Source organism: Anopheles moucheti, chromosome 3 (assembly GCF_943734755.1).
Source record: "Anopheles moucheti chromosome 3, idAnoMoucSN_F20_07, whole genome shotgun sequence".
NCBI lineage: Eukaryota > Metazoa > Arthropoda > Insecta > Diptera > Culicidae > Anopheles > Anopheles moucheti.
This window is the reverse complement of record NC_069141.1, coordinates 72,772,768-72,786,174: the sequence shown is the minus strand read 5'-3', so window position 1 is coordinate 72,786,174 and position 13,407 is coordinate 72,772,768. Positions and strand designations below refer to the sequence as shown.

At 45.8% G+C, this 13,407-nt stretch overlaps 1 protein-coding gene across 1 annotated transcript; it reads left to right on the top strand.

Moving 5' to 3' along the window:
• Positions 1–331: 331 nt before the first annotated feature.
• On the top strand, positions 332–9,815 carry LOC128300706 (protein hobbit). Its single transcript, XM_053036868.1, has 7 exons — positions 332–390; positions 478–3,157; positions 3,230–3,373; positions 3,557–7,714; positions 7,787–7,888; positions 8,017–8,031; positions 8,875–9,815. The coding sequence occupies exons 1-7, from the start codon at positions 332–334 to the stop codon at positions 8,923–8,925; spliced, it is 7,209 nt and encodes a 2,402-aa protein (XP_052892828.1). The 3' UTR covers positions 8,926–9,815.
• Positions 9,816–13,407: the final 3,592 nt, after the last annotated feature.

The window sequence follows — 13,407 nt, the reverse complement described above, 5'->3', positions numbered from 1 at the left end:
TTCCCTCTCTGTTTAACAAAAGCCGGCATAAACATAAAATCAGCTGATTCACATTACCATTTGTTATGCTAGTATGCCGATGTGTGAGTGATAAAATGATGGGGCTGTGTGAGTGTGTGTGGCAAACCATATGACGTTTACATTTAGAGGAAACTGCAGAAGAAAAAAAAACTTCAAAACTGTCAAAGTTTTGTTGAGCAGATAGGAGAAAAACAATCGTTCTGAGCTGTGGCGGAAGAAAAAGGTGAATTTATTACATTTTGGCCGTAAACTCTATTTTGTAGCATTTTGCAAAACTTCCCCCCGCCAAGGTGGCAATGGTGCATAGATCATGTTGAACTTTTTGTACGCAATCATATTTACTTCGCTCGGTTATCTGGTTTTAACATGGTACGTATATTGTGTGCGACTCGCGACCAAGCCCATCCCATCGATGCAGATGAGTGTGACGAATGACCTGTCCATAATTCTTTTCAGGCTAGTACCAAAATTGATTGGATTCGTGCTGAAAAAGTTGTACAATATAGAAATCAATGTTGGGCGCATTAGTTTGCCCTGTTCGATACGGGATGTGACCGTTTGCAAGAGCGGCTTTTCGGTGCAGATCGATGAAATTAGCCTGCAAAGTAGCTTTGTCAATTCAGACGTTTCGAAGCTGCTGTCGATTAATGTGCGCGATGTACGCATTAACAAGGATATCAACAAAACACCCGGCGGAGGAGGCAGCAATTCCACAACGCCGGGCAGCAATGGTAGTCCGACGGGAACGGGTAACAGTAGCGATTGGGCTGGATTTCAGGCAAAAACGAAATGCAACCCTCAGCGGAAACCGCTCGATTTTCGGGAAAAGAAGGTACCGCCAAAGTTGCTCAAATTTGCCCAATTCATGGCGGTACATATAAACAATGTGTCGGTAGCGTTGTTAAATAGCGCCCAGGAACCGGGCTGGTTGCTGCATGCCACCGCCAAGGAGCTGCACCTAGACGGCAGCCTCGTGCACAGTACCAAATCGTTGCTCGTATCCGCATCGCTGTGTGATGCACAGGCGAAGATTCTGCGCCATTGCATATCCACCCCGAAGCGGTTGGAACGATCGCGCAAAATATCCGATCTGCCCCAACCATGTCTCGGTGAGCTTAGTTTCGGCATCGCACTCGATGGCGTGCTGGTAGTGGATGCACCGATGTCGCTGGAAAAGCTCAGTCTCGCAATGACAACGACGAAAGTGATCCTGCACGGTGGTTTGTACGAGTTCATTAAGGACACACAGGCACAAAAGCGCCGACAACAGCTGTTTCTTCGACAACACGGCATTCCGGAAGCCGAACACGAACCGGACCGTTCGTTTGATCCAAACGCACAGGAAGAGTTTTCTCTGTACGAATGGTACCAGCGGTTTGCGCCGGTTATACCGAAAAACTTTTTCGTGAAAATAGAAAACACCACCATCAGTGCGGTACGCGAAAACTCGTCAAATGATTTCTCCGCCACGTTGCAAAAGTTTGCAGTGTCGAGCAAATTTAGTACCCCTCCGATCAGCATCGCAGAAGAGTGCCAGCTGCCCCTGGTCTATTTGGGGATGCAGTTGCAGCAGCTCGAGATCGACACGATGCACGAAAAGCTGCTGTTTTTGCAGCAGTTCAGCGTAGATTCGAAGCTGGAGGGTAGCTTGGTTAACATTTACTCGAAACTGGCATCGTTCGTGCTGATCTACAACCATCGTGAGATTTACGGGTGGATTAGTAAGAATTTCTTCACCGGTGATCGTACAGCTCGGCAGCTCAATCCGAAAAGTTTGAAGCTAGCTGGGCTGGCTACGCAGTGCGGATCGCGAAGAACGTCCGCCGGTGGTCCAAAGATGCTGGAAGACTTCCTGAAGCGCATCGTCATCAAGGGTTGTGCCGAGCTGTGGGATGTAACGACCGTATTCCGGTTTGGTTCAGCGCAAGTTTCCTCCATATGTTGCAATCACGCAAAGTTGCTGCTGGAACAGTTTGCCGAAAAGCGCAGCAAGGTGTACGAGAATAGAATGTTGAACTTACTGCTCGATCGTCGGCACTGGAGCGCTGAGTTGCTAATTGAATCGGTTTGGTGGTCACTAAGCTCGAACATTTCGCATAAGGAAAACGCGCAAAGCTTGAAGAAGGGTCACATACGCGGCAGTCCCTTCTACGTGGCGATGAGCTTGTGCAAACTGAGCAGTTACGGCGATACGACCATGCTGGACTTTTCGGTGCATACTTTCCGAGTGGAGTATAGCCCAATGCTGGCAGATTATTTAGTGAACGCAAAGCGCTGTCTGGAGCAGTACCGTTCGACGACAGCGGCGAACACAAGACAGCAATCAGCGCGCGATTCTCATATACTTGCACCAGGGAAGGAACGTCGAGGATCGCTGGCCACGATCGATTTACTAATCAACGCCAGAGTGACAGACATATCTGGATTTTTCTTCAATCAGCACGAAACGTGCATGCTAGCCAACTTGAACGAGCTCACGGTGGGAAAGACGGAGACGAAAAACTTTATCCGCTTCGACAGCTTCCAAATGGAGATTCTCGACTTCCGGCACATAACTGGCTGCGAGTATGGGTCGGCCGAGTTGCAGAATGTGTTTGCTAACGTGAAGGGTGTGCGGGTGGAACACGTGGATGTTGGAGGCGTCCCGAAGGTAGAGTTATGGCTGCTGGAAGATGCGATCGTGATGTGGAACACCAATCTGCATATGCACATTGTAACGCTGCTGCAAGAGATGCGTCAGTTGAGGGATGGTTTGAAAACCAAACCACTTCCAGAACCACCGCCGAATTTACCCGTTGAAGAGCCGGAACGTAATGCATCGGCAATGAAATCATTGTTCCGCTCGATGATCCTCGAGCTGTACGCCGAGGGAAGTGTGGAGTTTGGAATAAAGATCAGCGAACGGCATTCTATGCAGGTGTTTGGCGAAAATGCGCTCGTGCATCGGAAGGGCCAGTGGATGCTGTCGATCGAAAACATTGTGATCAAGATCGACGATCAGCACATATTTACGATCAAGGATATGGTGATGCAGTCATTGGAGCGGGTTGAGTTGCTCTGCCAGGAACGGCAAAACTATGATCATTTCCAGCTGGACTCCAACCGTGTGTGGGCGACAACGATTGGCGGTGTGAAGGTACAAGCATTTACAAAAGACTATTAATTTTTGGGAGCATTCTAGTAGTAAATAACTTTTCTTTCCCGATAGGTGATCTTCCCTTACGAGCACGATTTCTATGGAGCAATAGTGAATGAATTCGTATCGATCTACAAGTGGTTGAAGGTGGTACACAACTACAAGAAGAAACAGTTCACAATGGCCAGTCCATTGCCGAGTGATATGATAATACAGGTATGATCGAGCTACACTTTTAAAAGAGATTTGAGTAGTTTCTATAATTGTGTTATGAAATGCGATCAGTCCGGTGGCTTCAATACAGACTGAGTAAAGAAGATTTAAGAAATAATCATAAATAATAAAACAAAAGCTCTGAAATTATAGTGCTTCTTTTAAAATTTATATATTTTTTTGCAGATCAAAGAATTTTTGCTTGAGATGAGCGACGATCCATTCGAGGTGAAGCTACGCGACAACTACGTGCTGCTGCTGGACGAGTACCACGAAAGCGTAAAGCGGAAGGAGCTGTTTGATCAAAAGATAGCCCAATTGTGCTCGGAACGTCTAATGCTACCGCCCGGTATGCTTGAGGAGCTAAACGCGAACCTGATAAAGAAAAATTCGGAAATTTACATCCAACGGTCGAAGAAAATCTCCGAATCCGGTCCACCGCGTACCCGTCTTATTGCGTGGATTATGACCGATTTAGAAATTATGGCTATGGCAGATCCCTCATTGCACGGTGGAGACAACGCAGTGCGTTGGTTGCGTATGCTTGACCCCGAAAGCCCATGGCCCGACGAAGGTATCGAATTCGTGACGCTGTGGGTGCGCGCCGTCAATATTGGATGCAGCGAGTGGAAGTTTATGTTACGCGACTATCCGCAGCCAATGTTTCATGTGAAGGCAATGCATCTCTTCGGGACGCTAGCGGGCGCTGAGATGGCACCGCCAAGGCGCGCCAAGCGCGACGTCGAGATCGAACTGGGCGAGCCGTTCGGGACGCACACGGTGCAGCGCAGCATGACGTCGATAAAGTTTTATCACGATTTCAACTGGGAGCTGGACTATCTGGCGTACGCGTTCGGACCCTGCTGGGAACCGGTGATGGCGCAGTGTAATCTTATGATGGAGAAAATATCGGCCCCATCACGCGACCCGAGTCCACCGTTACCGTTCTGGGATAAGATGCGTCTGCTAATGCACGGTCAGCTGTCGATCATCGCTAAACAGTTTACGATTTTGTTGCACGCCTCGCTCGATCCGTACAACACGACGGAGGAGATGGAGCTCACATGGAACAACTGCGGTATAATGTATTCGAATGCACGCCTCATGTTCAAGGGCGATCTGAATATCTATGTGCGTACGGCTTCACGATATGACGATTGTCGGTTGCTGCATCTGCCGAACTTAAAGCTAACGTTCAAGCTGAACTGGGTTTGCCTGGCGAACCCGAACGACCACCATGCGGTCGTACCGTGTGCCCCGGATAAGTTGCCCGAGTACAGCAGCAATCAAGTGCACGATTCCTTCCGTGCGTTTCGCTCGCAGCATCTAAACATATGGGTGTCGTTTGAAATCAAGCAAAATGCTATGTCGGATTACGACATCCCGAATTTGGTCCTGTACGGCAGTACGTTGCGGTGGTTTGAAAGCCTAAAGCTGATCCTTTCCGGCGTAACGCGCCCGACCCGTCGTGGCCCAGTGTTTAACAATGTGCGTCCGAGAAAAAAGCAACTGAGTCGCCATTATCGCAAAGCAAATCTTCAGATGAGTTTGCACCGGTTTCAGATATTTTACTGGATGTCGCACGCATTGAATCGTGGTTTTCAACTGAGCGGTGGCAGAATTACGTTTAGCTCGGAGCACACACTAACGCTGCTTCCGATTGACGACGGTTTGATCCATCGTCCTCGGGCCGACTGGTCTGTAATGTATATGAACTGTGAGCTAAACGATGCCGAGATTTGGCTGCGAACAACACAGATCAGCAACGAGCAGCAACAGCAGCAACGTACCGACACGAGCTCGGAAAGCCTTTCAAACGCTAGTGGTGACATTTACCGGTATTATTTCCTGAGCGTCGCGAGGGTTTCGTACGGGCGGGAAGCACTGCTCTCTACCAATGGGAACGAGCGTGAAAAGGACACGCCAACACACAAGCTCGTGGTGTACGATCTGAAGGGTGCATGGACCAAAGACAACAGAGATGTTGCGTTCGCACTGTTCGATTCGCTTGTCAAGAGCCAGAAGCTGAAAAATAACCTCGCAACGGAAGCACTGAAGTGTTTCCGCAAGGAAGGGAGTACCGCGGGTGCGGGCACCGGCAGTGGTTCTGCAGGAGGTGGTGGTTCAACAGCAGCAGGAGGAACGGATCTAGGAACACCATTCAAATCGAGAAGTACCGGGCAAGATTTACATCAGGGTAGCGGTGGTGTAGCCGGGACCACGAGTAGTGGAGGTCACCTAAGTGCGAAAGGAAAAGCACAGCAGTCAAGCGACAGTATGGCAATGTTGCAGCAGCTGATACAGGAAGCGGACCACAAACCGTTGGTGTACAGTGACGATCAGTCAGCGCAGACGCGCCAGCAGCAGCTGAAGGGCCTACAGGCATACCAGGAGGGCGATGTGCTGCACTACAACTGGGCGATATCGCTGGTCAACTCGCAGGTGCTGCTGAAGGGCTGCGAAACGTCCGGCTATGTGATACTGAGCGCAGCTAAGGCGGAGATCTTGCAGCGTGTTCATCGACCAGTATGGCGTGATCACACGATCGTTTCGAAAACGACCTGGGTCGGGTCACTGGAGTGCATGCAGTACTACGCCACGGTTAGTGCGAACGAGGGTGACTCGCACGAGATGGCAGAAATTATGTGGCTGACGGTGGATAACATCCAGGAGAAGGATCGTGACGCACCGGTAGTGATCAGTGAGCTGCCGGATCTGCCACATCTCGTCGGCAGTGGCCAGAGCGTGGGTGGAGTCGTGTCCGAGACGGTTGGAGTACTCGGCGAAAGCAGCTACACCAGTGGACAAAAACCACCGATCCAGCTGCAACGCATCGTGTCGCGGTGTAAATGTGAATTTTTCTACGTCAGCTACGGTGACACTAGCATCGATCCGGGTATGATCAGTGAGGTACCGCCACCGCCGGTCGAGGAATCGATGAGCCCGTGGGAAAATCAGGACGAACCGGTGGATGCATTCACCCTGATGCATCACGATCTGGATGTCTGTACCAACTCGCTCCAGTATGCGATGATCCTGGACATCGTGAACAATTTGCTGCTGTACGTGGAACCCCAGCGGAAGGAAGCGCTGGAACAGCTCGCCCGGATGCGATTCCAGCTGCAGCTGTATAGCAGCGAAGATCAGAAGCGACCGATCCAGCATTTGCAGACAGAGATTCGTAGTTTGATGTCGCGCATCCGATGCCTGGAGAAGGACATCCATTTTATCACGAAGGCGCGCTTGGAAGACGGAGACTCGGAAGATCTTCGGGTTGAGTTCGAAGACGTGCACAATTCCATCTTGTACTTCAAGGAGCTGCTAACGACGAAAAGCGACGAACTGGACATGATGCTGTCGTGCTACAACGAAGCACAGCTGTCCGCTTCGAACCGGTTGGCCACGTTCCGCAAGGACAAACCGGTCACGATCGTGCGTGCAAACGAAATCTGCTTCAAGCACGCCCAGTGGCGTCTGACGGAAGCGGACGGTCAGATCGGTATCGCCGATCTCATCCTGAGTAATTTCCTGTACACGAAAAACTCGAAGAGTGACGATTCGGTTGACCATCTGCTAGAGCTCGGCTACATTAGGATCAGCAATTTGATACCGCGCGACAGCTACACGGAGGTGCTTTGTCCGACGGAAATTCAGCGTGACATGCCGGTGGAACACAAGCGTGTGTTGCGGGTGTTCTGTCGCGAGAAACCACCGGTTGGTGGGATCTCCGTGAAGGAACACTTTGAGATCAACGTCGTACCAATTACGATACAGATCTCGAAGAAGTTTTACAACACGATGCTCAAGTTTTGCTTTCCGGATCGAGACGAAGCGGATGCAGCCGATGAGCTGGATGCAAGCGGCGATGGTGGATCGGTTGCTAGCACGAGCGGCAGTGGGTCTTCCGTTGCCGTGAAGGGAGGAATTAGAAAAACGAACTCGTCCTCATTAGCGGGTGGTACCGGAAGTGGTGGAGGTGGTGGCGTTGGTGGCAGTGGTGGTGCATCCGCTTCCTCGAGCAGTTCCATTTCCACCGCCGGTGGATCAAAATCAACTGCCGGCGGAGGCAAAAAGGCGTCCAAGGATAGCAATTTCTACGTGCGCATTCAGGACGATGTGGAAAAAATGAAGGAGCGGGCAGAGAAGAACAAGCTGTTTATCTACATCAAGATACCGGAGGTACCGGTGAAGGTAAGCTACAAGGGCAATAAGGAGAAAAATTTCGAAGACATCACGGACCTGGCACTGCTGATACCCACGCTCGAGTACCACAACGTCACGTGGACGTGGCTCGATCTGCTGCTAGCAATGAAATCGGACAGTCGGCGTGTTCTGTTATCACAGGTAGGTAGCTACGGGTAGCAGTGCGTTTGAAGTGTATGTAAAACTAATCTGTGCATTTGTTTGTGTTTTTAGGCAATAAAGCAAAAGTTGAAGCTGAAGAAGGCACTTGTTGACGAGCAACCATCACCGCAGGAGGAGGACAAGGCTAAGATGCTGTTCGGCAATCGACATGCGGTAAGTAAAACAATCCATACCGCTGCCAAATGTTCATAAAATGGAAAGACCTCTTTGTCTGACGTAATTGTGTATTTTTTCTTCTTTACACTAAATTCGCTCACACATGTAACTGTGCAATGTAACAGCGTGCTCGGAATAAGGTACATGATGTGTGATGCATTTTTTTTTAGTACAACCGTGTTGATGTGTTTTGATTTGATTTTATTTGCTCAATATTGGTTATCTATTCTGCGATTGTTTTCGATTACAGGGATGTATGATAATCATATAATGGTGGTGCAATTCGCCCCAAAGTCCGTTCTATTACGGGCAACACAAATTGTACAATCTTTACAAAAGTCGTAAAGCTCTAAGCTTTTAGCAATCTTTTATTGGCCAAATCGATTGTCGTCTTCGTTTCCTGGGTGTCGAGTCCTCTATCTCCCGATATTGTTGTGCTCAGCGCCTTCTATGGATAATTAATTTCATGGTGTTCTACACAAAATTCCTAAAGAATACTTAAATACTAAGCACGGTAAGGAATCGAAGACGCTCTTTAGGAATTGAAGACAATGACGTAGACAAGTTAAAATTGAAAATAAGAATGTCAGCATTTAATTCACGACACATCTGCTGTTACTTTGTCCATAGCTGGTCCTGGTACGATCACAACGTACAACGTATTAAAGTACCTCTTTACGATCAAATACAATCGCATTTGAGTTTTCATTCTATTTAGCATTGCAGTAAAGGATAATAAAGTGTTTATTTTAGGGATATTTTTAATTTACTCAGAAGTTTCACATTTTTATGCTTGTGTTATTATCGGCCAACTCACAACTTTTTGTTGATGATTTTCCCTTAAAAAAACTCTGAACATATCCTGTATTTATCTGCTGAATTTTCATCTAATCAAGCATGTTCCGTTTATTATTAGCATAAGGTTTATCGTATTTTATAAACTTTGTTTTACTATACACAAAACTACTCTCGCGTACTTTCAGCCGGAAAACAAAAGCCTTCGGAAGGGTGTATTTAAGTTCTCCAAATCATAAGGAAGGCGTGCTGAACAGCTGATTTAGAAGCAAAAACGTTAAGAAACATCACATTATTAGGGAGTTTAACAATAAGACAAAAGTACGCTTCAAATTAACCAAATTATATTCTTCGCGCTATATAACGAAAGCTAGTGATCTTCAAATAGCATAATTTATCAAATTCATTATCAGTATGTACCAAGTTCGGTCATGGTTCCCAAGTGCAATCATCGAACGATACACGTAATTTTAACCAAGTGTGGAAGACACATGTTTCACCATAGAAATTGCTAATAGTTTCAAGATAGCAAGCGTACCCAGTGAAAAGGTAGATTTTTTGCCTCAAAGCTTTATTGCTTTGTAGTTTTGTTTGGAACAGAAATCACCGTCTATGGTATGACCAATAAGTGAGAGTATGCGAAGCAAGTTAGGCCGTGGCGACTGCATATAGTAAACTACATATAGTGCATGTGCTCTAATGGCACGAATCAGGGGTATTTACATTTGATTAATGTAAGTGTGTGATTATTTATGTTTTCGCATACAGCATTTCCTTCTTCAGTATCCTATTTAAGTCTGGTGCAAAGAATGATTTCACGATTTTGTGTTGTAGGTGTTTGTTGTCTGTATGCCTATTTCTGTATTATTTATCGTATCCGCATTAGCGGCACACAAGCTGTGCAATGTCGTTCACGTTTTATATCAAGTGCACCGTTAACCGTGCTTCTATGTTTTACCGGATTGTGCTCTGTTACCGTTGGATTAGTGTAGAGGTAGGAATAAAACGTGTAAGCACACACGAAAGCGCAGTGTTAAAATGGTTTAGGGTTATTAACGTTAGGGAGGAGGCTTTGTTTTTGAACAAGCGAGAGCGTTAGCTGAGTGAAGTTGCAACAAAGGTTCTAAATATTCCGTACCAAAGTTTTTTTTAGACAGTGTGACTTTATGTTTTTTTGTCCTCACTTAATCCGTTGTTACATATATCACATATCACCTTTTATGTTTGTTAATAGAAACATACAGTGGAGGATCAATCCCCTTGGAGGCCCAGAGCGGAGTTATAGTTGGGGCCTCTTATTTTAAAAAACGATGAAGGAGGGTGGGGGACATTGATCTGCCTTGTTTGTACATAACATATTGATATCGCTTACTCACGTTATCATTCGCTTTGATGGTATTGATCAATGCTCAGAATGAGAGATCTTCTCCTATTGGCTATTAGTTACACATACTAGCAAACAAGGGCCCTCTTCGGAGAGCGATCGATAGAGTAAATAGCTCAGCTACTGTGGCGAGAATCCTCCGTCTCGTTTCATCCATCCATTTCCTACAATGCGTGTCATAACTGTACTGCAGGTAAGTTTTTTAATTATTTGGAGTAGGAAACATGGAGTGCCACTATTTCCGAAGACATTATTCATTGCTTATTGTTCAATTATTTTGCAATAATTATATCTCTTGTCGTCGTGGAATGTCCGGGGGTTTAGAAGGATTCCATTTATAAATATATTCCATAAATATTCCACATTGTTATTTCCATAAAAATAAACTTGTGCACAGTTATGGTACGCACTGTACTGTTTGGACGAACGGAAAGAGATGAAAGATCAGTTGACGGATCAAGCGCTATGATCAGCAGAGGGAAGGGTACAGCTAAATGAAATGCTACCACGTGGTACGGAAATTTGTGCTATCTCTTCGTTGATCATGCTCTCTTGGTGTCAGAAACCAAAAATTCCACCGTTTATGAGCGTTTTCGACGGACGCGATCGGCGCAAAATACGAAAGAGATGCAGGATCCGTTTTGCCTTTTCCCCCACACTCTAATGCATTTGATAGGAATGTGAAAGGAATGTTCTTTTATAAACCTTAATTCTCACATTCCGGTCACCAAAATTGAATTTATGGGTATATATGGGTATGTGTCTTGCCTTGTTATTTACTATTATTTGTTTATTTGTTATTTTTTGTTAATTTACAACTATGAAAGTAAATAAACGTGAACATGGTTTGTTGCTGCATGCTATTCAGTGCCAGTGCCAATCTTCTTATCCAAATTGCTTAGCACATTTGGATTGGGTAACATTACCAACCGCTTTGCTGCGCGTACGACGTGTTTACCAGATGCTGTGTGCAGCGTCACTACGCGAACTGTTCCGTCCTTGCCAGGATAAACCGAAATAATACTTCTTCTTTCTTTGACTTTGGCTTCTTTGACGACCACCAGTTGGTTTTCTTTTAGGGATGATCGACCATTGCAATACTCGGCTCGCGCTTGCAATTGCTGTAAGCATTTTGCTGTACGCAAGTGAACAGTGACTCCTTTCATGCTTTCAACCCGAATGTAACAGCAAGCACCATACGCCACTTGTGATGCATTTGCGAAAATGTGTATCTGCAGATTTGTAGCCTAGTGTTGTGATATAATGTGTGAAATAATACGCCCCATTGCTCACAAGGTAGGATGCATGTTGTCTTGTTTGACGATCACCAGTTGGTTTTATTTTAGGGATACTGATCGACCATTGCAATACTTGGCTCTCGCTTTCAATTGCTGTAAGCAAGTGAACCGTAACTCCTTTCATGCTTTCAGCCCGAATTTAGCAGCAAGCACCATACGCCACTCTTGATGCATCTGCGAAAATTACAGATGCAGATTTGTAGCCGAGTGTTGTGAAGTGGAGCGCGGAATGCGTAAATCACGAAGAGATTCTAATGAAGAGTGAAACCTTAACCATTCATGCTGTAAGTGCGATGGGAGTTCGCTATCCCAGTCCCATGCCTTTCCATCCTTCTTAAGCGACCATAGTTGCTGCATGAATAGTTTAGCAACGATTATCGTTGGACCCAGCAAACCGAGAGGGTCGAAGATGTTGGCTACAAATCTACCCGCTTTATCAACACCGCTGTTGCAGATGGCAATTCAATTCGAAATCGAAGCATTCTTGGTCGTTTTCCCTCTCAACCACGATGAGTTCTCGTTCGGCGATCGGATGATAGTGGCTCCTATGCTGGAACGTGGTGAGACAGTTCGTGAAGTTGTGTTGAAAGAGAAAGTAACAAAGGGAAGTAAGCTTGCACTGATGCACTGTCTTTTGTGTCGCTTGCAGTTTATCTACCACCATACGGTGAGAACGGTATAGACGAGTCGTTGCGAAAGGGCAGTGGCTGGATTCACAACTACCATGTGCCGCAGAATAAGGTGGCCTATTTCGTTAAGATGCCCGACAATACGCCCTTTTGGGTGTGCCCATATCAACCCTTTTCTCAACTCATCCACGAATCCGAAGATCAAACTATTTATTCTATTAAATAAACTTTTATCAAACACACAAAAACACTGTCCACAAAATACTTCATATAAACACGTACGTACGTAAAAGCGTTTAGAAGAAAGCGTCGCCACCAGCAGATGCTGATCGCGCCTCATAATTGCATGCGGTTTTCTACTGAGTATATAATTTGCATGAATATACCAACGAGCGAAGGACGTGGACATCGCTCAGCATACAACGATACGGATGAAGAGCAGTACAATAGATGTTAATATCACATATCACATATATCAGCAGAGTGACTCGCGGTACTGTTTGCCTCCACCACATGTTGCGGAGCAAACGGACCAGTCTGTTAGCTTCCAGTAACAGTAAGTGGATTGATTTTTGCTGTTTTGTGAAGGTAGTGTAGCGAATTCCCACATGGTTATTCTTCTTCTTGATGACAATCTTTGTTGGGGGACAACAGAGAGCAAAATGGAAAGAATTAATCACTTAATTAGTTAATAACAGCGTTTTTAATTAATTAATAGCGTTTAGTGTCCAGCTTACAAGAGCTACAAGAGCAAGAGCACACGATCATCTCAGTCGTCATTGCATATAATTTTTAAGCACTTTTCCTTTCGTCGAAGTCTCTCCGCGCACGCTTTCGGACTCGCCAGAAGCGACTGGTTTTGTGATTGCGCACAAAACAAAACATCAAGAGAGCATCCACGAAAGGAAGTAACATCAATCTGATCCGCACATGGATCCGCAATGTTTGTATATGATACATAGATAACGCTTGTTCACGTTATCAGTCACTGTGATGCTATTGGTCAATTAAAGATCTTCTACTATTGGCTATTAGTTACACATACTAGCAAACAAGGGCCCTCTTCGGAGAGCGATCGATAGAGTAAATAGCTCAGCTACTGTGGCGAGAATCCTCCGTCTCGTTTCATCCATCCATTTCCTACAATGCGTGTCATAACTGTACTGCAGGTAAGTTTTTTAATTATTTGGAGTAGGAAACATGGAGTGCCACTATTTCCGAAGACATTATTCATTTTTTATTGTTCAATTATTTTGCAATAATTATATCTCTTGTCGTCATGGAATGTCCGGGGGTTTAGAAGGATTCCATTTATAAATATGTTCCGTAAATATTCCACATTGTTATTTCCATAAAAATAAACTTGTGCACAGTTATGGTACGCACTGTACTGTTTGGACGAACGAAAAG

What these genes read in the sequence shown, in the direction of transcription:
- LOC128300706 (XM_053036868.1), top strand. Translation starts at nt 332, where the DNA reads ATGTTGAACTTTTTGTACGCAATCATATTTACTTCGCTCGGTTATCTG. An exon ending in CAACGATTGGCGGTGTGAAG is followed by an intron (nt 3,158 to 3,229) that starts GTACAAGCATTT and finishes CTTTCCCGATAG; the next exon opens with GTGATCTTCCCTTACGAGCA. An exon ending in CGAGTGATATGATAATACAG is followed by an intron (nt 3,374 to 3,556) that starts GTATGATCGAGC and finishes ATTTTTTTGCAG; the next exon opens with ATCAAAGAATTTTTGCTTGA.